Here is a 27,565-nt window from a genome sequence, read left to right on the forward strand (position 1 = left end):
TCTGCGTGGATGTCACGATCCCAGGGCGGTGGGCACGGCCCTGAGCGCTGCAGTTCGAGGAGCATCTTTCACGCTTTCAGACACACGGTTTGGGTGTGGGGAGGTGCTGTGTGGAGTTGGCTTGTTTTTAAATATTGTGGGCTATTTGACTGTAACGTCAGTGGTCTTTCTCTTGTGGGTGCTGAGAGGTGGAAATGGATTCTTGAATTTTATCCCTCTTGGATAAACTGTGTAGTTTAAATATGGACTTTAAAGAACTTTCTGGGAGATAATCTTGTGAATGATGCTGTTATCACTTCAAGTGTTCTTGTAAGTCTATTTTTAAATCCTGAGGACCAATTAGTGTTGAAATAATGCCTCCAGACCATTCAGCCTTGAGGTCTGTGATCTAAACTGGCAGTGTGCAGAAGTCCAGGAAGCCCTGCTCATGTTTTTTTCATAGACTCCTAGAATCATTTGAGTTGGAAAGGACCCCTAAAGGCCATCTTGTCCAACTTCCTTGCCATGAACAGGGACACCTGCAGCTGAATCAGAGTGCTCAGAGCTCCATCCAGCCTGACCTTGAGTGTCTCCAGGGAGCATCCACCACCTCTCAGGGCAAACAGTGCCTCACCACCCTTATTATCAAAAACTTCTTCCTTATATCCAATCTAATCTCCCTTCTTTTAGTTTGAAGCCATTTCCCGTTGTCCTTTTTTCTTGTAGAAACGTTTCTTTCTCATGCATAATGTATAACTTAATCTCTTCCAGTTAAGATTTGTTTTGTTATGTTTCATGTAATTGAATGTGTTGATGCTTCTAAGACTGCATAAACAACAACTGGATGAGATACAAATTTTTAAGATAAAAACTATGAGAGGTTTACTGATGTAAAGGAAGAATGTGTTCTGGTGCTGGGTTGAAGTACAACAACCAATGGCATCACAGCATAGTATTTTTAATGACTTTTCTTTAAGAAGAAGCACAAATTAATACCATGTAAGATGAGTAAGCATTCTGTACAGTGTTTTTAAAACAAGATAATCTCTAGAAAATAGGCAAGGAGGGAACAAAATCTTATCAGTGACCTTGGGCTGTTTCTAATTTTGCTAACATTGACTGAAGGAGGCAACCTATGTTATATAAAAGATTGCAGTGTAAAATAAAGTTTTTGGTTTGCTTTGTGATTTGTTTATCCAGCATCCCAACATGACCATATTTGGTTGGTACTGTCTTGCAGCACGTTGTGTGTCCTGGAGATGCAGAAACCATGTAGCAGAAAGCTCTGAGCAGTTGTGGATTATCAGTTCCTCCCATCAGCAGTAAAAACTGAAGAATGAAGGTGCCTGGATTTATTTCCCTCTGGACGTTGACTTCACTGCTTTGTGGCCAGTTAGGAAATACTGCAGAGCACGAAGATGTAGTAAAGCATGCAATCAAGCTGCACCGTGGGAAAGGAGCTGTTATTACTCAGCGAAAGCAGTGGGTGATGGAGAGCTGCAGAAAACTATCTGGTCTCCTTCGCCAGAAGAATGTTGTGCTCAACAAATTAAAGAATGCTATAAGAGCGGTTGAGAAAGATGCTGGGCTGTCAGATGAAGAGAAACTTTTTCAGGTGCATACCTTTGAAATTTTCCAAAAGGAACTAAATGAAAGTGAAAACTCAGTCTTTCAGGCAATCCACGGCCTTCAGAGAGCTCTACAGGGCGATTACAAAGACGTTGTAAATATGAAAGAAAGCAGTAGGCAGAGACTGGAAGCCTTGAGAGAAGCTGCAATTAAGGTTAGTTGCTCTCCACCCCCGCTGTGGCTATTACTAGAATAGTAATATTTTAATTTCATTATGATGCTTTTTCACTCTGTTCTATACAAATAAGTAGATCTCCATGAAACTGAAGATTTACATTTTAAAATAGTTTTTGAATGAAATTAGTTGTGTTTGTTTTCATTAGCAAAATTAGAATTCTGGAACAGATCTGAAAGCTTAGTAGCAGCCAATAGTTATTTCAAAACAAAGCTGAGCATAATTGCAAGACCCACATCAAACACTGTGTTGAAAGAAGACGAGGTGAGTCTGCACACAGCAGAGCTGTATAAATCACTTGGATTATCAGAATGGAAATAAGGCAACAAATTCACCAAATACTAAATGTTTTTTCCAATTGAAATGAGAATTGCTCATCCCAAACCCATCATTCTGGCAGAACAACTCCTTTATTTTCTGTACTCATATGGATGTTAGTGAAATGGAGGTGTGAAATATTGGTGTCTGTTTGTTGTTTTTTTTTTTTGTCTTGGTGTAGTATTCCTAGCCTAGGAAGTGCAGGTTTGGAAAATAACACCTCCGAGGAAGAGATGATTGAGGGAACTTGACTGAGAAAAGCAGGGGTGTGTAACCAGAGAGCTCAAGTGCTTAATGGAAAGTTTGGGTTTTCAGGTCAATCCAGACCTGTTAGGGCTTGCACAGTCTGGCACCCAATCTGGTAGCGCTCAGAGCATGTACTGAAAGTCTGCCATTGAGAGGAAATGTTGCTTAGCTGACTTGGCATTGGAATTACTTGTTTCCTAGCCTCTGCCCCTCAACCACTGAAGAAAAATGCTAGGAATTTTCTTTGCATTTTTTTTTTTTTTTTAATTTAAAGAAAGGGCTGTTCTTGTGAAAGGGGGCAAAAGGAAAAAGCATAGTTAAGCTACAGGGGGCAGAGAGGAGAACCTAGGCAGGGCAGCTGTCTGAGACACATGCAGGCCAAGAGAGGAGTGGCAAGGCACTGTTGCGTACAAGGGAGCGCAGTGAACAGTGAGAGAAAAGGCTGTTGGGAGTAGAAGTTAGGATGCAGTCTGAGGAAACTGGAGCAGTCTGTGCAAACAAAGACTGGATTATGATGAATTTGGTAATGAGGAGCTTGGATCCGTGTATGTTCCAGTGACTCAGGATGACTTTGATATTGGCAGTTAATGGCAGTGCCAGCTTCTGTTGCATAGAAACAGCAGACATCGCTACATTCTTTTTCTTTTACTTTTTTTTTCTTAGAGTTCTTCACATAGCAGCAGTGAAGCCGTCTGTAACCTTTTGTCTCATTTACCTAATTCTTGGCAGCAATATGATTGTAAAACAAACAGAGGGAGATCTGTAGTAGAGCTTGAATGTTCCTTCTTCTTTTCTTTCATAAAAGGAGGCTTCTGTGTGTAGTGCTGTTTTAGAGGGGCGTCCTGTAAGAGCTTAACTTTTGCAGAAGTGGGTTGTGTAGTCTTTTTCGGTATGTCATGAGATTTATTCAATCAAGCAATCTTTTATACCACTCTTTATGTCACTTACATGATTGTTTAAGCAGTATTTGTTTCTCTAACCTTGTAATTTATGTTATAGTATGAAATAAAGGAGGAGACGATGGGTAAGCACATGCCAGATGAAAATTACATACATGGAATAAATTTTTGTGTTCAGAAGATGTTCACACATCAGGTCCAAGTTTCTTCCACTATATTTTTGTTGTCATTGTATTTTGCTGAGCTACTCAGAAGATATTTTTCCAAAGAGAAGTTGAATGGAAAATACTAATGACTGTAGAGGATACAGGATCACTCATTCACTTTATTTCTGCCAAGTATTTGAAAATTGTTAGTATCAGAATATGTTTGTGATGCTTTTCATGCTGGTTCTGTTTCTGGGAAAGAGCATGACAGAGTCATTCACAGCAGGGAAGTGTTGAATCATAGGATCATAGAATGGCCTGGGTTGAAAAGGACCACAATGATCATCTGGTTTCAACCCCCTGCTATGTGCAGGGTCACCAGCCACCAGACCAGGCTGCCCAGAGCCACATCCAGCCTGGCCTTGAATGCCTCCAGGGATGGGGCATCCACAGCCTCCTTGGGCAACCTGTTCCAGTGTGACACCACCCTCTGTGTGAAGAACTTCCTCCTAATATCTAATCTAAACCTCCCCTGTTTCAGTTTAAAGCCGTTCTCCCTTGTTGTATCGCTATCCACCCTTGTAAACAGCTATTCCCCTCCTGCTTATATGCTCTGCCTGAATTTGCTCAAGGAACTGTGGGGGAGTTCTGGAAGAAGCAGCAAAATCTTACCTACTTTCTATCAGCTTCAAATTTCTTGGGCGTCCAGTACTTGTTCATCAATGGAAAAGATAAGCATTGCATAAATGCATCCTCCTCTGAGTTTACTTTTTTCATCTGTCGCTGAACAAACAGCAGAGAGCAGTAATGCTACTTTCTTAACTAGCGTTGCCTTCCCTTTGCACATATTGCTGGGCATTCCCATCTTGTGCTTAGTACAGAATACTTGCATGTATTACCTTGCTAGAAAGGCTGTTTAGCATATACTTTGTGATCAAATGTCTCCAATGCCAGCATGAAGCGCGGAACAGTGTTTGCACTGTGGTGCTCCTTTGCATAATATGTAGCAAGGTGTTTGAGAAAACACTTCCTTCTCATCAACACCATTCTCTCTTACTATTCCACTCAACAGCTACTGCAGTGGTCAGTGGGTACAACCAGATACTACTTCCATCAGCAACAAATACTTCTTTTTCATTAAAGGAACTTACAATTAAAACCGGATTGTTTCCACAGCTCTTCTACCTCGCTTTTCAGAGAGAGGAAAAACCTGCTTCTTTTTCAAGGGCAGAAACTCTAACCCTTGTTAACTCCACCTTGAATTCTAGGTTGTTGATTGAGGAGAAGAGTCCACTTCTCATACTGGCTGGGGGTTTTACATCTTTTAAACGATGTCTGCTAACAGGGAACAACAGAGAGACCATATCTTTCCCTGAGGCTTACAAGAGTGACTGACTCACTTACCTGTCGTATGAATAAGCTGTTGCTATTGGTCCAAACACCTTAGTAGTTACATTTTTTCCTAGCTAGAGTTATTTTAGGAACTGGGGGCCTTTCATCGTTCCAGTGTAACTATGCTAATTACAAATGCCGGTATACAAGAACCACGATTCTGTGGTTTCAGCACAACCTGGAGCATTCATCTCACTGACAAGATTTTTTAAAAAGGCCAAACACAGTTATAGGCTGCTCTGAACGTAGTGTTGTCTTGGCATCAAGGAATTGTTTGAATTGTATGCATGTCCTTGCAGGTGTCAAGTGGAAAAAGGTCCATCTACAAAAGTGCCTGGAGAAGGGAATACTTCATTTATTCCGGCAGAGATGTTTAGGGCCGTTGTAGATGCCAATGTGGGGAAGGCAGATAAAATCAAAGGGAGAGCTATTTCGATCTGATCTCTAGCTGGGTATGGCAGTATATCAAAAATAGAGATTGAAACTTTTGTGTTCAAGCAACTGAGTCTGACCTAGGAATTACTTGTGTTCCTTACCCTGTTCTCTCTGTTAAGACTGGTACGATAAAAACAGTGTTCAGACACTGATACAATGTCTGTGTTGCTTCTGCAGTGCTACTGGTAAATGTTTTATGTTAAAAGAAGTGCATGTTTCTATCAAAGTTTTGCTGCATAAAAGCCTGTCCAGCACTTTACCTGTGTTCTGAAATTTGACAGGAAGAAATGGAATACGTTGAACTCTTAGCAGCAGAAAAGCACCAGGTTGAAGCCCTTAAGAACATGCAGCATCAAAACAAAAGCCTGTCAATGCTTGATGAAATTCTTGAAGATGTCAGGAAGGCAGCTGATAGACTAGAGGAAGAAATTGAAGAACACGCCTTCGATGACAACAAATCTGTAAGTAAGGTTTTGGACTGTGTATTCATGTGTATTTGTATTTATGTTGATATTTGCATTGTAGGTGTATTTGTCTTGTATTGGCTAGTTATTAGGATTTTAGTCACTGCTTTGAAAAAGCAAACAGGAAAAAACAACAACACCTTTTGGTTCTACGTTTGTTTTCTCTTCCCTGTTAAGAAAAGAAAGCATTTACTAGTAGAATAATTGCTTGTTAAGAATGAGCAAACAGGAATCATTATTCTTTTTGTTTTAGATTTCTCTGCTTTGATTTGGAAGTACTCCCTGTAGCAATCACTTACAGTGACAAGTGTATTCCTTCTCACTGAGACAGCTCATGGGAGTTATGACCCATGACACTCTGGAATGGTGGTAGGGACTGTGATATTTGGACTTCACAGGATATGGAGTTACTGTGTTAAGCATAGTCTCCATTTTTATTTTTTTCCTTTGTTGAGAAAGTTATAGGTGAACAAGAATCCTTGCAGTTAGTTTTCACAACCTGAATAAACATGTATTGTTCAAGGTAAGGACTTGTGACCTTCTCTGCTTTTAGCACCGTTTGTGTTGTTCTTGTTTTCTGTGTTGCACGATGGACAGTATCCCTCAGGAAAGGCTGTGTGTAGTTTGATCTGGGAGTACATCAGTTTATTCCAGCGTCCCACTGTGTTTTTCTCAGAGACAGCCCCTCAGTTGGTCCTTTTCATACAACCATGGGTTGCAGTTTTATTTGGCTTCTTCATTTTGAAGATTTTGTTGATTTGCAGGTTGTCTTATAAGACAGATGTAGCTCATGAATTCTGCTGAGGAGGAAAAACTATTGCTCCGTAGGAGAGAGTCAGTCGGGCTTGGTGACTGTATGCTCTTGAAGGAAATTGAAAAGTAGCTTTTTGTCTACACCAGACCCATGCAATTATACCTCCACGTAATCCTACCTAGCAGGACCGAAAGAGTGTAGAGAAGAGCTTGCTCGAGTGCCCTCTTCTGTTACACTGGGATATAACAGCCGATTTTAGTGATAGGAGTACTATTTCATCTGCAATAGATGGTCACTGAAGGGAAAAAAAACAACGTATTCTTCTTGTCCAGTGTCTCTTCTATTTTTTGTCTTATATCTCTAGTCATGAAATAAAGAAAAGAAATAACGAAATTCAAACTGGAGGACTATTTACATCTCTGTCTTTGTAAGGACTGTCTAGCATATTTTCTCTCAAGCTAAAAGACAAGTGAAAAAAGCTCTAATAGAATCATCAGCACTCTGTTAGGATGTAAAGGCTTTTATTAAAGACATATTCAAATAGAGATGTATAATAGATACAAGTGGAGGAAAAAAAAGAATATGAGCTAACCTATGTCATAGAATACAACAATATTTGTGCACTGTTGCATGGAACACCCTTTCAGAAATAGTTGTTTTAAGAAGTAAAATCCTGAAAATAAATGCTGTCATCGTGTCCTCACATTTGTTAGTAGTTTTTCGAAGCATTCTGGAGCTCTGCCATCTACTCTTGTTCTCATAGTGGAGTCTATTTTTCATAAAAACAAAAATCTGGCATGATATCATCACAATATATGATTTATAAATATATTACACAGGGGAAAAAAAGGTTGTTTTTCATAATTGTCTTAATCTTGCAACATTTTCCCTGTATTTCTAATATTGTTTCTGAACTAGGCTGAACTTCTCTAGAGGATGAATACATTTATCCAATAATGTCACTTTTATTTGGTCTTTGATACTATTTAAATTTTGATACAGAGAAGTTTGGTTAGATTCTGTTTACACAGCTACCAAATACAAAGGAACACTTAACAAACTCTGTATGAATTTAGAATTCCAGATCTTCAAAGCAGATGCTTTGAAGCTGATGTATTTAATAATGTAATTTTGTTTAGTGAATGTTATCATTGACCTCATAACTTCAAATTCTCAAGATGGTACTAGAACAGATGTTGCCTTGTTAATGTTTCAGTTTTCTGGTGAAGTCAGTCATCTGCAAGATGGGGAAACTGCACTAAGCAGTTAAATAATTCTTACGTGAAAATCAGTATATTTTAAATTGTGAAGTCAGCGTTTAACACTATGTTCTAAGCTCTGTTTTTGTTTTCCTTGTAGTGGCAATAAGGTTGTGGAGGAAGAGGTTGGGAGTGTAGATAACAGAAAAGCAACAGGATTGGGAATCTATTGTGTATTCTGATTAGAAACAGTTCTTCGTGAACGCTGGCTGTAGGGAAGCCTTTCTTCTTTGTTCTGATACTGTGAGAGCAGTTTGCATGTATGTGACATGCAGCTGCTCCTGCTTTCTCTCATCAGCTGAAAACATGAAAACCTGCTTTGGTCTCTTAGACTTGGCAATGGACGCTCGGTTCTGCAATGGAAAATAGTGTGGTAAGTGGGGAGCTTAGGGAGGTGAAAGTGGAATAGACATAAAGAGGCAGGTTGTAGGCAAAAAGTGGGAAAATACAACTTCCGTAATTTCTAAAATGGTCACCAACCTCTCATTCTAGCACTGAAAAATGCTAATGTTTGGTTAGACATATTGTACTTTTAAGTAATTCTGCAAACTTCAGAATTTGTTTCAATTTCCTGCATTGGAATTCTACAGCTTTGAAACCCCATGTTTATAATGTTGTGGGGTTTTTTTGATTGAACAGGTTGGCTAAAGAGGCATAGAAAATTGGCCTGGAAAACCTCTCATTGATTAAAATGAAAAGCAAACATAGCATTTTCAGTTATGATCATTAAGTTTTGATAAAAAGGATGAAAAGATTTATATAAAAAGAAGCTGCAGTGTTTTTTAGTCAACATGAACACCTTCTGGAGCAACTCCAAGCACAGCTAATAGCCTTCCATGTTAGCATACGTTTCATAGATGCATGTCTTTGTTTTTGTTTTTCTTTTTTTTCCTTCTTTTTCTTACAGGTAAGAGGTGTTAACTTTGAAGCTGTTTTAAGAGTGGAAGAAGATGAAGCCAACTCCAAAAGAAATGCTTCAAAAAGAGAAGTAGAGGATGGCTTAGGTCTTAGTATGCTCATTGATTCCCAGAACAATCAGTATATCCTTACCAAGCCCAGGGATTCAACCATTCCTCGTGCTGATCATCACTTCATAAAGGTGATAACTGTAGAGATGCTATTGTCTTTTTTTTTTATAAGACTTACTCCCATCAGTTTGTATGCTGGTAGTGTTTTATTGGGTTGAATACAATTTCACATTTTTTTTTTCCCCTACAAAGCTACCCTGGCATTCATTATTTTCCCCACTTCTCCTTGCAGTCTGGCCGGTGTGTTCCTAATTTTAGCACAGTATTCATAAGACTGATGATGAACCACATGGATGCTCTCTGTTCATATTTAGCTTAACTTGCTCCTTTGGGGCAGCACAGTGTTAAAGCAAGCTATTAGTTTACCTGACAAGCCACTTGCATATTGTCACAACAGAGAATTTATATGTTCATGTACTGCAGTAAAGGAATGGAAGCTGCAAAATGCATCAGTCTGTTACTGTGTTTGTTCTCCATGACAAATAAGTGGATTGAGATTGTTTTTAAAAATCAAAATTGGTCTATTCCACTGTTTTGTTTTAATGCAAACTGTCAGTCTCTCTAGCAGCCCTAATTAACTGTATGCCTCCTATAATGTATTTAAGACATTTTATAAGTTGATCGGAATTCCCCTTATTACTAAAGGGTTGGTAGTTTGAATGCTTCATCTGCAAACAGAAGTGCTTACACCTACAGTTGTGTTCAGGTAAGTTTACTGAAGTTCTGCTTTGTTTTCTCAGGCAGTATTCTACATGTAATTTTACAGTGCCACTCACCTTTTGAAGGGTAATAGTCTTTAATTTCACCACTAATTTGGGTATCCTTTATACTAACATACTTGTACATTTTACATACTAGGATATTGTGACAATAGGAATGTTGTCTTTGCCATGTGGCTGGCTATGCACAATGATAGGATTGCCAACTATGTTTGGGTACATCATCTGTGGCGTACTGTTAGGACCATCTGGATTAAATAGCATTAAGGTAGGCATGCATGTTGTCTCTTGACTGATTGCATTTACTGAAATCTTTAGCAGTCATTTTAAAAAATGGTATGTCCAACTTCAAATGCATGTGTTTTGAGTAGTGGTCTGCTGTGCATTAAAAAATGTTTGACCAACTGGCACAATGGAATAGATGCTAAATGTGTGTATTACATTAATATTCACATAATTGCTTAGAAATTCCTGTCTTCACAACCTCTGCTGTTACATGGGCTCTTACTGAAATTGACTGTTGGGCAAGTAAAATGAGTAAAAAAAATTTTTGATTTTTTTTCTTTTTCCCTTAATCTCACATTAGGAAAAAAAAGACTAAAGAAAGAAATACAGTTTCAAAATTTCATGTTCTAAAATTGAAAATAAATAATAACTTTTATGGAGTACGTGTCTTTTGGAATGAGAAGGTTGACCACTCGGTTTAGAAACAGGATTGTATTGTTGACATTAGAAAGATTCAGCAATGGGTTTTCAGAGACTGTGAGGAAGTGGGAACTACACTGCTGAGGGAATTTGTGTTGCTATATTACTAGCAAGTGAATTACCTATGAGAAAATATTTGTTTTGTAAGTATACTTACAATTTGCTTTATAATTAGGTTGCAGTGCACTGATATTTATTTTATGTTTTTGAAAGTCTATTGTGCAGGTGGAGACATTAGGAGAATTTGGTGTATTCTTCACTCTCTTTCTAGTTGGTTTGGAATTTTCTCCTGAAAGACTAAGAAAGGTATTTCTTTGTTGTACTTTTATATTACAAGATGTAACTGCTAACGTTTAAGTCACCAGTTCTATTTCAGATTTGCACATGCTTTCTACCATATACGACTCTGTTATTGTACAGTTTTGAAAAGACAAATATGGCATCTTTTCTTTAAGTTTCTGGAAAGAATAGAATGCATTATTTATTCAGTGTCTCCAACAAAACTTGTTGTTCCTTTTCATTTTAGTAAAATAGGTTGATTGCTCAAAAAATCTCAGACAATTTATGGCAATCCATCTCTGCTTTATTTTAACGTGCAGAAACATGCAGCTGCTGTTATGAAGTGTCTGGTGATTTTTGCCAGTCCTGTAATTAAAAAAATCTGTTTGTTAAGTACTACATACTGAATTGATGATACGTGCTGTACTGGCTAGTAAGCTGATTCTGCAAGTACATTAGCACAATCATGAGTATTACTTGCAGTGGCCACTGGGATTCAGCAAAAAGGTACAGGTTGTTTTTGATCTTAATTAAAAAAAACAAACTCATAAAATGAGCTAGAATGTTAATATTGGAAAATACTACCACAGAAGATGTGAAGACTGCATGTACTTAAACAGTTGTGTTTTGTGATCTGTTCCCAAACTGATGGTTGTGAGTTCGTGAGACTATAAAAGCTTTCTTTGAAATGTGTTGAAGTTTGAGTATTCAGATTACTCTCTGATTTTTAGTCCATCTGAAGTCAAAAATGAAAGTCAGCAATTCAGAGGTTCTTAAATAGATACTATGCAAACCGTTACTAGATTGCAAGCAACTTCAAAATCATGTATGGACTAGTATGAATTGGGCTGCTAGTATTTATAGTGGTTTACACCACTCCCTATGTTGGTTTTTTTTTTTTCCCTATAATCACAGTAAATAACAGGTCTTCCACTTGATTTTGATGTAATTTAGCCCATAGTGGATCTTTGACCTTTAATTTATTGGTTTACAAGCTCTGGGAAATATACTTAATGAGCCTTCATGAGTTAACGAGCCTCTTGACATAGAGTATTATCTCCTAGGTATAATATCTTTAGAGCTTTGGGATGTGTATGATGAGAGCTGCTTATGTCTGTAGCCCAGCACTGCAGCCCCTGATAGTGCAACTTTAACTGCTTATTTGCACTGAAAATCTCTGTAACGTGTCAAACTTCTTAATAAGAACTTGTTTTCTTCCTGAGGTGTGGAAAATATCTTTGCAAGGACCCTGCTACATGACGGTTCTGATGATTGCCTTTGGTTTATTGTGGGGACACTTGCTCCAAATCAGACCAACACAAAGTGTCTTCATTTCCACTTGTTTGTCTTTATCAAGCACACCGTTGGTGTCAAGATTTCTTGCAGGTACTGTTCGAGGAGATAAAGAAGGTAAGTGTGATTTAAATACGGACTGCTTGAGTATGTATAATAAAATTTGACAAAAATGGACTTTGTGATATCGTAAGAGAAAGTAGTTTAAAAATGAAACAAAACCTTGTCTAGTTTGCAAGGGATCATCCTCCTTTAACTGGTCAGTGTTATATGTGTTGTTGCTATGAGGTGCACCTGTTACTTATGTAGCCAGTCCTTTCTGGATAAGGAACGGTGTTAAAATCAGTGCAAAATTGGCTTTACTGGGGCTCTGGATGCATGGTGCTTTTTAAGAGGCTACCAGATAAGACCATTGCTACCAGACTGTCAATGGGCAGAAAGGCTAACTGAAGTAATTCACATCCTTTTCCTGCAGGCTAAGACCACCTCTGCTAGTCTTTCAAAGACAGCAGCTCTTCAAATAAGTACTTTCAAGTGCTGTATTGCTGGCTTCTCAAAAGGCTTCTAAATGTTTCATTTCAGCAGTTTTGCCAGCCTGTTTTCTTCCCCTTAAACCTCTCTTATCCATAGGTGCTGTAAGGTGTTTCTGTTTTCCTTCTCCCCAGAATACTCCTATTCCACTGCCGAAAGTTTATTTTCTATATGCTGACTCTTGTTAAATTAGATCTGCCTGTTACTCTGCAGACTGTAAGCTTCTGTAAAGAAGTTCCAGTAAATGCATAACTAGAGCTTAACTGCAAAACAAAGTCAAGCTTTGTATGATACTTTGACCTCACTTCGTTGAGAGCTATACATAGCCTTTATTTGATTAAGATGCTGTTTTTTCTGCAAGCATTAATAGACTCTGATAAATGTTTCCGTGACTGCTTTGTTTGGTGTGCAGGGGATATTGACTACAGCAGTGTACTACTTGGCATGTTGGTGATGCAGGATGTGCAGCTCGGCTTATTTATAGCTGTTATGCCTACACTTATTCAAGCAGGGGTGAGCACACATTCCAGGTAAAAAAAAAATATATATATATATATATATATATATCTTCCTTCCCCCCTGGCCTTTACAGTTTAGTATATAGGTTGCAAATACAAATATGACAGCGTTACCTTTAATGTCAGTCCACTAAAAAAATAGGACTTTGTTTTCTGTGTTCCCTTCACTGTTTGTACTTGCCATGTTGTGTGAGGATATTCTTTCTGCTATAGCTACCTTAGTCCAGTCTAACTTGTAACCTGAAATTTGTGGTGAAAAGTTTGTTACTTTGTTGCTAATTTCTTAGTTTATTACTGATTTCTTTAGACCTTACTCTCTAAAGGCATTTTTGATAAAGGCTGTGGGATAGAATTATTGATTATTGTTTACTATGAAGAGCAGTCAGCAGAAGTCTTTTTGAATTAATTAAAAGAGATTGACACACTTAGCAGATGTAGTATTTGTGTTGTCTTGCTAACGTTTGAAATATCTTACTGTAGGTACCGAATTTCAGACATCTGTGGAATGAGATCTTTTCAGTCAAGGAAAACTGGTTTAGAGGCAAGAGAGCAGTTGAAAGAAATGTTCTGTTTGTTCTTCTCTTCCAGCATTTTCAAGGAAATACTGAGAATACTGATACTGATTGGCCAAATTCTCTTTTCTCTGGCTGCTGTTTTTCTTATATGTCTTGTTATAAAGACTTATCTCATAGGACCGTATTATCGCAAGTTGCATGCAGAAAGCAAAGGGAATAAGGAAATCCTCATTCTAGGAATATCTGCATTCATCTTCCTAATGTTAACGGTAATCTTTTAAATTAATAAAACATTTTGATACGTGTGGTAGAGTTTACTACGTCAGTGCCATAAAAGCCATCGCACTTGCTGGTATTGCATATCCACATAACTCTGCAGTTTAATTTTTGGCTTTAAAATGTTTTAAAACAGAAAAGCACAGATGATTCATTTGTCACAGCACAGGTAAGCATTAACTGATACAACTTGAATGTCGATAGATTGAACTTCTGGTAATTTCTCTTATAGATACTATAAGGAACATGATTACAATTTTAATTTTGAGGTATTTCATGCATTTGAAAATAATTTAGGATGGGTTTTGGGGATACTGATAATGGCACATGGTGACACTTAATAGCTCATTTACAGTGGCAAATTCTTGATATAGATTTTATTCTAAAATAGCTTCTTTTTTTGTTTGTTTTTTTCTGTGGGAAATAGTTGGAGATGAAGTTGAGAAAGTATAAAAATGCCCAAGGATTCAGATATTTTGCCAAATCTACAGTGTACAGGATTCTTATGCATGAAGTGAGAAGACAGAATAGAACTTCAGAAGTCATAATTCTCCAGGATGTAGATCACGTTAATTGATTTTGAGATCTCTTACGGGTTTGGTTTATTTGGATCTGTCATCCCCTGGCTTCTATTTCATGTTTCAGCCCCCCAACAGACTCTTCTGTTGGTGAACAGACTGTGACAGCCAACGATATTAACTGTGGGTTTGAAATTCCTTTATCCTGCTTGTGCAGATTTTTATGTCCGCCTTGAGAATTTCTGAGAAAAATTATCAAAGATGCTCCAGTGTTTGGGAGCCTTTTTTGCTATCTGTGTTTGCTCAGTTATTACAGGGCCAATAGAGAAAGAAGTTAGTGAGAGCATACCTTCACAATTTGTTGATTTTTGTTATGTGTGTTAAAAGCAGCATCCCCCTAAACAGCTATTCATATTCCAAACACAAGTGCTGTTTAATAAAAAACAAAACTATTTCCTCCTTTTTACTTTCTATCAGGCAGACATAATGTTTGTAGAACAGCTTTAATAAAAACAAAACCCAATGTAAGTCACATTAAGTACTGCGGTACCTGGAAGCACTTTAACTGCTTTGATGAAAAAAATGGTCTGCATAGATTAATCTGATTGAATTGGGTATATTATGCCCAAACTGACATCAAATGCAGAGGGAATTGGTGTATGTGACTTGATGTAAGCTGTGTATACAAACCTGAGGGGGAATAGGTTTGAGCATATTGGATGTGTATCACAAAAATGGAGTGCTTCTTCAGCATGAGAAGTGTTTGAAAAGAAACAAATATTTTGTGTGCTTTCAAGCAAAAGCAGCTTTCCCTTAAAGCACGATAAATAATGTATTAAAAGGATCAGTACAAAAGATGCTGAATGTAACCTTGGTAAATCAGTTCAGATGCTTTATGTTCTCTGGTACAGATACACTTAGTACAGTTTGCAGTACAAGCTGTGGTTTAAGCTCAAAGAGCTAAAGGGAAAAAAATGGAAAGAAGAAGAAAACCTCCACCAACAATGCAGTTGTCCTATTGAAAAATTAATCAAGAAGATCTTCTGGAAAACAAATCTAAATCTAAATTGTTGTAGATGCCCTATTATTTCAGGAAAAAAAGCATGGGGGCAATCTAATTTGAAAATGTTGCATGAATTTGGAAAGGATCAACTTTTGGAATGTGAGAGTATTTTGAGTGCCAGGTAAGAACAAATTGAACTCACATAGTGCTTACAAAGATCTTTCTCCTTTGAAAAACAAATCTAAACATCCACAGAATTTGTTTAATTATCTGGACACATGGAATTTTGCTTATTTGTGTAGTTATAAAAAAGCTTTTGAAGGACAGAGTAAGAGAATGTATGTTTTAGCAGCTTTAACCAAAGAAAACTCTGTGGTTCCATTTAGGAAAAGTTGAGAGATGTTTTCAAGCAAAATGCTTTAGCTCTCTTTCTAACATATGAGATATTCTGCAGGCCATGTCTTTCCAATGCATGACTGAGGTGGGAATTGCATGATGTTTGTACTTCATGCATGCAAATACTTATGTGCTTCCACATTGAAGGCCATGTCTGGGGTTCACCTAAGTTATCTCATGTTGGGATTCATGTGTAATGCACATTTCATATATATATAAAAATTTCATTTATTTTACTTATGTCCCATGCTTCAAATTCTCCAATGACAAATTAAACAAGAATAGTAGTTTCTCTACCATTAAGAGCAACTTCTGTGCAACTGTATGGGAAAAAAAGGAGGATAGGACAGAGAAGGTTATTACACTGAAATTGCTTACTAACACTGCAGTGCAAGTGTTATCCTGTTGATTGAGGATCCTTCTGCATGGAAATTATTTTTGAACATTCCTTTGTCTAGAGCATTTCTGATCTGCTTGGTTCACTTGGATAACATTGCAACTCAAAATTTGAAACTGGACCTTCAATATGTCTTTACTTTGTAAGCCAACTTAGAATAGGAGATGCAACACATCTCAAATATGAGCTGTTTTACCAAATTTTGGAGATATCTCAGATATGTAAGTGAAGTTTTCCCCTTTTTTTTCCTCACATTGGAGGGCTCTGAGAATGTCAGGTACCAATCCTATGCAAGTCTTGCTGAATTTTGCTACGTGGTTATCCATCTTTAAATCGCTTAGCTTATCATCAGTAACAAAAGTTCAGTAGAAAATTATTAAACTTTCAGCTTCTTTTCCAGCTTTGATTTATGCTGGTACTGCGTACTGTTTTGAAAGTGAAGCCTACTTCTGGTTTTAAAGCCACAGAGGATAGATGGCCAAAATGGTGCTTTTATGTCAGGACATGAACTGTACTACAGGTGACCTGAAGAACATGCCGTGTGTCAGCCAGGGTGTCGATCAGTTGTGGGTAAAAAGAGGCTTTTAGTTTGACTGCATCATGGTAGATCTATGGTGACAACAGTAAGGAGAGGGGAATTGCCAGCTGTCTTTATATCTCAAAAAGTTGTAAATATAGCTGTGTTATTGCAGTACTTTATGTAAGAAATCATGCATACTTTTTCCTGCATTCTATTAGGAATGTAATTCCTTGTTTGCTGGAGTACTTCCCAATGGCTTATAACCTGCTTTTGAACTCCTTCTTGTCAAGTAAGGAGAGAAGATTAAGAAAGAACTGTAATCTTATATTCAAATTAATTATTTCATAAAATCATCCGAGATGGAGTTTTAAAAGGCTCACAAAAAAATTATTTCAGGTCTCATTAAGGCTTTGCTTCTTTAAAGTGCAAACTTAGTATTCATCTCTTCATCTTGGACACATTTAAGTTATGAATGTCCCAAATATTAATACATTTCCCTGAGGGGTTTCTGTAGTTTTACTAACTTACCCTATTCATCAGGCTTCTATGATGATTAAGGAGTAAGATAGGCAATATTAGTAGGCAAAACAACTACTGAACAAATGGCTGAAATTCAACTGGAACATGGCATAGAGTAATGTTTATTTCTTTATTGCTGTGGTAGAATATTTGAACATAAAAATCCTATATTCCCATTAGAGCAAAGCAATCCTCTCTGAGTTAGGAGTAAAATGGGACCTTTGAAAACAAATGAAAGCTAAATTATACAGAGGTAGAAGGATGCAAATTAACAAAAGTTTTTCATTTAATTTTGAGTGGAGAAGCTTCCTGTAATATAGGAGTTGGGAAGAGGATAGAACACGTCTTGGGGATTAGTAATCATTAGAGTAATGTTCAATAAAGCAAAACTTTAAAAATGGTGCAGACAGAGAGGGATTACTAAATGCAAAATATTTCTCAAGTTTTGCTTATATAAGAAATTTTATCTAAACTGCCATTGCACCAGTAAAACACTCTTCATTGTATGTCTGTATGCATTATTTAAAATAAACCCTGACCCTACAGATTTAGTTGAGGAAAGGTATGTACTTACTGATAATGCTACTGGACAACCACTTACTAGGGTGGGAATAGAAAAAGTAGTCCTGGTATAAATCTAGCTCTAAATCTGAAGAACAGACTGAAAGAAGTCAGGTGTGGCCACATCCAGCCTGGCCTTGAATGCCTCCAGGGATGGGGCATCCACAACCTCCTTGGGCAACCTGTTCCAGTGCTTCAACACCTTCTGTGTGGAAAAACTTCCTCCTAAAATCTAACCTAAACCTTCCCTGTCTCAGTTTAAAACCATTCTCCCTTGTTGTATCGCTATCCACCCTTGTAAACAGCCATTGCCCCTCCTGTTCATATGCTCCCTTCAAGCATTGGAAGGCTACAATGAAGTCTCCCCAGAGCCTTCTCTTCTCCAAGTTGCTTCCCAATTAAAATGTGCCTTGCTTCAATAGTGATTCAATAGTGATTCTTAGAACAGGATAGCATTGTGCAATTCCAGTACAAGGGGTGGTAAATCCCTTCTTAAATGGTAATCTATCCACATGCAAGCAAATACTTAAAATACTAGCTAAAAAGGTTTCAACCAGAATGCGTGTGAGTTTATAGCAGAGAAGTAGAAATAATTCCAAGTTTACCTGAAGAAGCTGTACTGGATCTATCATATTCACGAAGTTATGACTTTCAAAAATGTTTCATATCTATATATGTGTATTTCTTATTTTAATTAATTTAATGCATTTCTTTCTTCCCCCTTACAATTTCAAGCTGGTTGTGAAAAGCGCTGCGCATCTCTGAAACTGTACTGAAAAATTCCTTTTGTTTTAAGACACAAATGTGTCAAAAGTGGCATATTTCACATAGTAGCTGGAATGGATTATTTTATTGCTTTTGAACAGTCAGCAACCATTTGCACTGACAGAAGCAATTTGTTTTCTTAAATACCTTGCAATAAGTTAAAGACTAGTATGCAAGTGGCTTTATGTGATGAGATGCTGAAATACGCAGAAGACTGGATTTTATTTTCAGTGGCATTTTATGCATTGCTTGTTTATCATTGTCTTTTGTTCTCCTCTGTTAATTTTGAGTCATTTGAGTGTTAGCTTTGTGCCTCTGTGTAACACCGTTTGACATATGATCAATGCTGTCCATAAATGTACCATGGTGTGTCGTTGCTTAAGCTAAATTATTATGGAAATAAGTCTTCAGTTTAAATATTCTATTAATATTAATAGAATTGTCCTTTCTAAGTGAGGTGACTGTCCTCAGCAGCGTGGCTTTAAAGTAATTTATTCCTGTGAAAAGTGCTGCTTGCTTTTTTAGTGTTATAGGCGTTGCCTTAAGCAGTTTCTTTGGTTTTGGTTCAGTCATTTTGCATGTTTAATCTCTCCCTTGAAGTGCCATATTCAAATAACAAAAAGAAAAGAAAAAACAACAATGAAGAGGAGTCTGAGTTCTTTCAAATAGGTGCTTCATTCCAGCAGCTAACTCCACATGCTTAAATTCTTTGCTATTCAGTAAAACACACAAGCACATCCAGGTCCAATTTACAGTAGTAAAATGTCTATTATGTCTGCTATATTGAGACTGTTCTCCCAAACTATAAGATTTTACTTTTTTTTCCTCTTTGTTTGACAGTTGGAAATTATGCAGTTCTTATGGCTTGTTTTTACAGCCTCAGTGTATTGTGCAGCGCTAACTGTAAGCTGTTAGTCTCTCTGTAGTCTTTGAAATCAGATGCCATCCACAAGAGTGACATAAAGCATTGTGATCCAGATTAAAAGAAAAATTTTTTGTGGGGAAGGAGGTAACACTATGGAGGGAAACTGCTTTTGTGAGACTTTTGGCTAAATACAGTGCTGCAGAAAACAGAAATAAATCAGCAAATTCTATTTGTTGTTGCATTTGCACAGGCATTCACTACATCCAGCACAATGTATAGTTTTGTAATTTTGCAGTGAAATGGTATATATGGTCACTCTGGACGTGAGAACGGTAACAGATTTTTCTGTTGTTCCTTGACAGATCACAGAGCTGCTGGATGTTTCAATGGAGCTGGGATGCTTCTTAGCTGGAGCTCTGATCTCTTCTCAGGGTCACATGGTTACTGAGGAGATTATGACCTGTATTGAACCAATACGTGACTTTCTTGCCATCATTTTCTTTGCATCCATAGGTAATTTCTAACAAAGCTTACTAAAAATAGTGCTGCCCTACAAATGCAGGGGAAGAAAAAGAGAATTGATGTTTACAAACTCAGGGGAGGGGTGGATTTTATTTCTATGCACACTGAAACATTAAAAGATGACACAATTGGTTTGATTTTGCTTATATTTTAAATGCAGTATCAATTTTCATAAGGAATTCCCATGTTGTACTGTCAGTTTTTGTCTTAATGTAACTTTCTCACTGTTAATTCTGAATTTGTTTGAACTATTTAAAAGCCTTACTAAAATTTTAAGGGAAAAATAAGTTAATTTTTTATTGTATTTTTGTTTTTTTGTTTGTTTTTGAAACTCTTCTTCTGTCTTGATATTGGATATAGTTGTAATTTATACCAAAATTTTATTACCATTTTGAGTCAGCGAGAGTAGGTTTCAGGTCCTTATAGCTTGCTTTTCTCTATAAGTAGAATATGGCAATGGAAGCAGATCCTTTTTCCAGCATTTTGTTTCTTTAGTTAGGAAAATGTAATCTGCATATTCTCAGCACAGGAAGATTAGGTAAGACTATCTGCTGACTGAAATGCAATAGTGATGCCTAAGACCAGAGAAGTAATTCATCATGCTTGTTATCCAGAACATGTTAATTCTGAGAATATTTATATAATCAACTGATATCTTCATTTTAAACTGCTAGATTCTCTGTGCATTAGCATGCCTTGTTTGACAGAAACTGAAACACATTTCTAAAGTGCTTCAGTATACTGTATGAGGAGACATGCTGAGTGAAAGTGCTTGCTTCTCCATCTGGACAATATAGGAGATGTGTATCTTATCTGGGGAGATTTGCAATGTCTAGAATAAGGGCTGTCTCAAATCCAGTCTCCTTTAAACTAGACTCACTCATAAATTTTTGTATTTTTTTCTTCTTTTTGGTCTTTCTGTCTTTTTATTTCCATGTCTACTCAAATGGTAGTGAAGCCCAATATTCATCAGAATTTGCATGCCTTACCTCATACATGTACCTGTTGTATGCCTGCGGTACCGTAACAGAAACCAAAAGTGTTTCTTGGCGGTTTTCAAGATAAAAATAAAGGGAAGAAGTTATGCTCACCAGCCTCAATCCGTTTTGCCCAGCCCATGATAATTTGTGCTGATCAGTCAGATAAGAACATTATTTGAAGAACTCATTCACCATTTCATTTAAAAAAATTATGGCAAATCTTTTGGGACTGTGCAATAGACAGTCCCTACAATGTAACCTACAATTGGTTAGATGAGTGACTGCTAAATGTTCACAGATAAGTCATTTGTGTCTGTTAGTAAAGAAAGTGATGAGGCTAAATGTGTGACCAGAGTTAAAAGCATGGCATGTAATCATAAGCCAGAAGTCAATTTTGCAAGAGTTTGAACAGAAACGCTTTCCTTTGTAAATTACGAGTATCAATAAGACTGATACATGGGACAAGAAGATAGCAGCACTGATTTGAGAGAAGACTGAAATTATTTTTGAAATTACGGTACAGAATTCAACAAGTATCTTTGACTGCTGTTAACAGAATTGTAAGAAGGGAGAGAAAATTGCCTGACAAGCTCGTGTGGTTTTACAGAAAATGGGTGCTAATGCCACCTCGCAAGCAGGTTAGCTAAAAATCAGAAAGATGAGCTACGTATGTGCATCTGACAAAATGTGCTGCTTGCTTGTGCAAAAACAAACAAAAACCTTCTCCATAAAACAAAGCATCTCCCTCCAAACTTTTTGTCTCCTCCCATTATTATTTTCAGTTGCTTTCAAAGTGTGTGGTTAACAGTGCATGGAAGCTCTGTCAGTGGCAAGGAAGTTGTTTTTAAGAAGGAGCGATGTTGCAAAGAAAGCTGAGTTGTATTAAGTGGCGTTTTTTAAGGACCATAGGGAAATACTCTACTTTGTCATCTACAAACTTACTGAGGGTGCACTCAGTCCCCTCATCAGGTCATTAATAAAGATGTTGAATAGAAGCGGCCCCAGTACAGAGCCCTGGGGGACGCCACTTGTGACCAGCCGCCAACCGGATTTAACTCCATTGGCCACAACTCTTTGGGCCTGGCCATCCAGCAGTGTTTCACCGAGCAAGGTGTTTGCCCATCCAGACTGTGGGTAGCCAGCTTCTCCGTGAGGATGCTGTGGGGGACAGTGTCAAAAGGCTTTAAAAGGCTTTTAAAGTCTTGATAGATATACATCCAAATGCATCACTGAAGTTATTTTTCTGATTGATTGTCCTATCTTGAGGATGTGTCAGAGTTAATCCTATGTCAGAATCTGAGTCAGAATGAACCTGGCTGAGGTTCAACCACCAGAGTTCTGTTTTCTGTTATCTTGTCTGCTGTCAAGAATCTCTAAGATCCCCCTTGTTGATGCTGGATTTTCCAGGACAAGCAGATGACTACATTTCGATCTTCATGTGCTGTGATGCAACAGGCAGGTAGAATCCGTTTAAAGTATTTTTATTTTTTTCCTGAAGAAAAAAAGGTACTTGAAAAAAGGTGAAAAGTCTTCCTTGGAGTCATCCTTAAATGAAAATATACCAACTTACATGAATGAACTGTGCCATTTGGCTTGACTTCCAGTGCAAGGCCACCATCTACACAACACTGCTTAGAGCTGAAGGCCCATGGACTGTGTTCAGCTATGAAAACCTACCTAATTGGTACACTAGCTATGAGTGACAGGCCAACACTACCAGATGATGGTGCTAAAGTTTTTGAGTTCTTGATTGAAGTGCTTATTCCATCTTAGAGAACAAGTCCTTATTGAATCCTGAGCCTAGTCACAAAGTCTAAGTAAACCTGCTGAAATTAGTGCATCTCCTGTCTGTGAAGTTAATCTCTGATGGCCTTCATATTGTCAGGAAGGCTTGATGTGCCTGTATAGCAGCCTGATTTTACTTATGGCCTTATCCTAAGTTTTTGCGTAGGACAAAGATCTGTAGTAATTATGAAATTACTGTGGTGGGCTTTATTTTTCCCAAAATGTGCGTGCATGCAGGGCTGTATGCTTGTTTTCTCAGAATTGTGTACGTAACAGGCTTAGGCTTGCTTTAGCTTAGAGACATTATCACCTATAGGTGCTTACCTCCACAGGATTAGTGTAGAAATCTGTGGTAGTTTGTACTTCAGCTCTTTTGAATAAGGTAATAATCTCCATGCTGGGAGGCAGTCCAAATGAACTTCAGGCTGCCTGTCTGCTTCAGAACTGAGAAAGTTGATCCACCAGTAGTGATGAGAGCCCTAGGCTATACTTACAGCCTCCTTTGAAATCTTCAGTTCCAGATATGCTGGTTGGCCCTCTTGTCAAACAAGACATTGTTACAGGCTGTGTTTCTCTAGCCGCTTTTCATGTATATCATCTCTGAGACCAGCCTAAAGGTGAACAAGCAACATGCATGTGATAAACACCAGAGAGACAGAAGCTACTTGCCCCTCCATGTGTATGCACACGTCTAGATTTCTTTTTTGATACAGTGTTCATCTCTTTTGTTTTGCCATCTCTTTCCTTATTCTGATAATCCTTTGTATTTGTGCATCTCTGGTTAGACAGAAATTAAGAAATAAAGTAGAGTGTGTGTGTGCTATGTAGTACTTGTATAAAAATCTCTGGTGGAATACGCATATAGACAAAATATCTTGAAGTTGCTGTAAGTACATTCTCTTCTGCATTTAGGAAGAGAAGAAGACAAGTCTTAGTTCTATATGTTTCTTTTGGCTCTGTGATCTATAAAGCAGGGGAAATTAGTGAAAATTTATCCTGCATTCCAATAAGAAGTTACCGCATTGATTTACAGATCTCTTAGCCTTCAGCAGAAACAATTTGGTTGAAGAATCAGCAGCTACTAGGAATTTATCAAGGACACCGCCACTATTTTAGTTTCCTTTTTAAGAGCTTTTGTGAAAAAGGAATGAGCTTCCAAAGTTGTTTACCTGTGTAAGTTCCTCATATCATAGGTGATGGACTTAGCTTTAAGATTCTTCTGCAGTGATTTCAGGGACTCTAGGACTTCTCCAACAAGTATTTGATTTCCTGGGATGTTTAATACTACTCAGGTGTAGTTTTGAGCTTTTGTGCTCTTCACAGTTCTTATTATCTTGCTTCTTTCTTTTCTGATTCTAGAGTAAAATTTCACCTTTTACTGATTCTACAGATAAGCTTAATGAAAAAGCACATGGGTGCTTATCGGGAGTAAAATTTGTGTGTCTGAGTTTGAGACATAAGGTTCTGCCACCTTTCTTCTATATTCCTTTTCCAATAAAACCAGCAACAACAAAATTCCTACACCATAGCAATGTAGCTTTATGCAGTTCTTCTTGTAGGCCATACTCAAAGGTTAATGATTTTCCCTGATTCCATTCAAAGTGATTTTTCTTGTTCAGGTGATTTTCAGGGATTGTGAATGAGGGTCATGGGATGAAAGCAATTTTCTGTTGTAGTTGTAATGTATATAAAACCTGAAAATGACATTATTTCCCAAGTAATAGTCCACTACAGCTTCATACAAAAATGCTAAGTGGCTAGCAAAGTCTATATTGCAAACACTGCAGAACAATGGCATTATTTTCCTGTGGTATTTTTATAGCTTTCATGAAAGAGGTGTGTTTCATTCAGGTTCTGGATTGTTTACTGGTGCAGAAGAGAGAAAACATTATAAATGAAAGTGCCTGTGTGTCAATCATACACAATTTAACTTGATTTTGAATGTTGTTTGGGATGAACCCTTCCAAAGATTTGGCAAGGAGTGTTTCAGTGATGGAGTAGGTAGTGTTGGTAGGTATCCTAGGGATTTTGTTTATTTTTGAAAATATAGTCTTGCAATTAAATCTGTTAACTCTAAAAATGATAATAATGACATATCAGCATTAAGCTTTGAAATATTTGTCTCCAGGGATTCCTAGAATAACAAATTGGGTATTATTATATGCAGTGAGATCAGAGCTTCCTCATCGTAGTTTTATTCTGAAAGTTAAAAATTTATCAAAGCAATAGTTACAAAAATCTGGAAAAAAGTCAAATGCTGTTTGCAAATACCATTGCAAATGCTTCTTGTGAAACATTAGCAGTGTTCAGCAACAAACTGTGTATGCTTTAAATGAAATAGAAATGAAAGATACCAGTGTAGCAGATACCTTTAAAGGGGAAATAAAAAATGAAAATCCTCTACTAAATGCAATACAACTCCATAGTATATCTATCTGCAAATAGTGTAGAATAAAAATATATTGTTTTGGCATTTGGAAACACTGCATACTTTTCTGTTTACTTGTCCGTTCCAACAAACATAAGACTTTGCTATTTAAGACTTGGCTTAGATGTGAGTCTGAATGCTTGGCAAAAGTTGTTGGTTTTAAAAGAAGTACTGGGATAATAGCACTTTTTTTTTTTTCTTCCTCCTAGGACTTCATGTTTTCCCCACGTTTGTAATATACGAACTCACAGTGTTACTCTTCCTTACGTTGTCTGTGGTCATAATGAAGGTATTTGTTTCTTTTTTTAATCTTTAGATAGTCTGAATAGCACTGCATGTCACTATGAAAATTGCACAGAAACTGCACATCTAGTATAGCAATGAATATTACATCTTGACTGCAGTTGGAGAAATCTGATAGAATACAGTTTGATGTAACATTCTTTGTGTGTGTGTGTGTATTCTTAAAGAAAAGATCTTTCTTAATGTAAAAGCCTGTTACACATGGAGAAATGCCTATTTGTCTAACTTAGGATTCATGAAAAGTTATCAAATTATCAAATGTTTTATTATAGTAAATAAGATGGTACTTTTTACTCTGCAGTCTACCTTTTGCCTCTTTTGACATTAATACAGATAACATAATTAAAAGTCCACTCCAGTCCAGTGTTGCACTTGATGCAATGTATCTTCTATTGATTGTTCTATTTTATCTATTATACTTCCTTTATTTAAAAAGTAATCAAGAAAACAATAACAACACAGCAACAACTCAAAAAAAAACAAAAAAATGTTCAATGTTCTCAAAGTTTGTCTTGGCAGTGCTGGTCCTTTCTCTGATTCTTCCAAAGACCAGCCAGTATATCAAATGGATTGTCTCAGCAGGACTGGCACAAGTCAGTGAATTCTCTTTTGTTCTGGGAAGCAGAGCACGCAGAGCAGGGATCATATCTCGGGAGGTAAGCTATTTTATAGTTATTAACTTTGCATTTTGCATCTCAGTATTTTACTGGGATTTTATTTTACAGTGTATTTGAAATACACACGTATTTGGTGGCACCTCTAAATTGTTAGCAAATAATCAGCCCATACAAATGGAAACGTGTGTCCTTGACAAGATTCGTTGTTTGATTTTTCACTCATTAAACTTCTTGGACTTAAAATATTAAAGCTGCAAGCATAAATTTAAAATGACATTGTTACAAATGCTTTTTCTTAACTGTTCCTCCTTAGAGCTTCCTTATTAACTGAGCAGTGAATTGTAGCTACTCCCCAAGTCACTAAGGCTTAGAAGCCTGTGCTTTTGAAATCTTGATACAGCTATAGGAAGAGGTAACTGAGAGCATAGGAACTGAGGAAGGAAACATCAATAAATTAGAGAGCAGGTATGGTGAAGTGGAAGTTGACTTAATATTTAAACAAACAAAGGAGGAAACAAACTTGTAGTCACCACCTGTGAAATTTGTTAATTTTAAATCCTCTGCAGAAGAAATAAGCTTTTAAAGCAGTTCTCAAAAAAAATTTCTTATGAAGGAAAACTTTAACTTACTTTTATATTCAAGTTACAAGAATACTGTTGTCTCCAGAGGAAATCTGCTTTGCAAACTTCAGTAAACTGTAGCTACAGAGATGTAACAACTGACCCTGCTTTCTAAAGCTATGTGTGTTCTCCTCTGTCTTTCTGCTCACAAAAATACTCCGCTGCCTGGCTCTCTGAGCTTTCCATTGTGTGAGCAGTAGGCTGTATAATGCTGGAACCAATTCCAAATTAAGCAAGTGTGAAAAATTTACACAATGCTGTTCACTTGTGTATGTTAAGGTGATTCATTTTCATGTTTACTCCTGCATATAATTAGGAGTTATAAATACTGTATGTTTGTATAGAGTTTCAAGAGACCCATATGTGATTACAGAATCAATCTAGGGGGGCCCACCCAGTTGGTTTGGAGGGAGGCCTTTAGGCTTTCATTTTTCGTGCCGTTATCTACTGCATAAGTTTATGTAGCTCTGAAATTGCTTCAAGTCACTCTTCTGTTTTCTTCCCACTGCCATTTTGTAAGACTCTTTCAGAATATGTAACCAAGACCTCATTTCAGAAGATGTGTGGTATGACTTAGAGGAATTTTTGTTGTTTTTTTTAGTCTTTAAAATAGTAATGCATTTTGCAGTTACATATGCAAACCTGAATTAATCTTGTTTTTTCATAAAGTGGTGTTTAGCCTTTGACTTGTTGGCTCTGCTTTCAAAATTGACCTCTTAACTGCAGATCTAAATAATTATTTTAATGTAAGTTCATTGTGTTGTTTTTGTAACTGAATGTTCAAACCGGGTGAACAGATGTTTTGTGCTTGCACTTGTATGTTTTTGTAACAGTGTGCATAGGTGGATGAGGAGACAGGTGAAGTTTCCTGAAAATACTGTTGAGAAATGTTCGATCTCATCAAACTTCCAATAGTTTCTTAGTTTGCCTTGTAACTGTGGAGAGCTTTTATTTCCAATTTCCAGGTCTATCTTCTTATTCTGAGTGTGACTACTCTAAGCCTTTTACTTGCCCCTGCCCTGTGGAGAGCTGCAATTATGAAATGTGTTCCAAGGCCTGAAAGACGCTCAAGTACTTGATAAGACTTGCACATGAACAAGAACACATCTTCTTGCAAACATATCTTCATTGCTCATTGTATTTCTATGCACTTGGAAAACGAGAGGTTTTCAGTAGTCCTCTTAACATGCACTTGGTAATAAGCCT

At 37.2% G+C, this 27,565-nt stretch overlaps 1 protein-coding gene across 1 annotated transcript; it reads left to right on the forward strand.

Moving 5' to 3' along the window:
- Positions 1 to 1,315: 1,315 nt before the first annotated feature.
- TMCO3 (transmembrane and coiled-coil domains 3) lies at positions 1,316 to 27,438 on the forward strand (the record flags this gene model as incomplete). Its single annotated transcript, XM_079535224.1, has 12 exons — positions 1,316 to 1,762; positions 5,501 to 5,680; positions 8,604 to 8,795; positions 9,583 to 9,711; positions 10,362 to 10,454; positions 11,651 to 11,837; positions 12,664 to 12,781; positions 13,358 to 13,553; positions 19,467 to 19,617; positions 25,029 to 25,108; positions 25,629 to 25,778; positions 27,325 to 27,438. 12 exons carry the CDS (start codon positions 1,316 to 1,318, stop codon positions 27,436 to 27,438), a joined length of 2,037 nt encoding a protein of 678 aa, XP_079391350.1.
- Between the last annotated feature and the right edge of the window lie 127 nt (positions 27,439 to 27,565).

This window comes from Tetrao urogallus (genome assembly GCF_951394365.1).
Source record: "Tetrao urogallus genome assembly, chromosome: 1".
NCBI classification, from domain to species: domain Eukaryota; kingdom Metazoa; phylum Chordata; class Aves; order Galliformes; family Phasianidae; genus Tetrao; species Tetrao urogallus.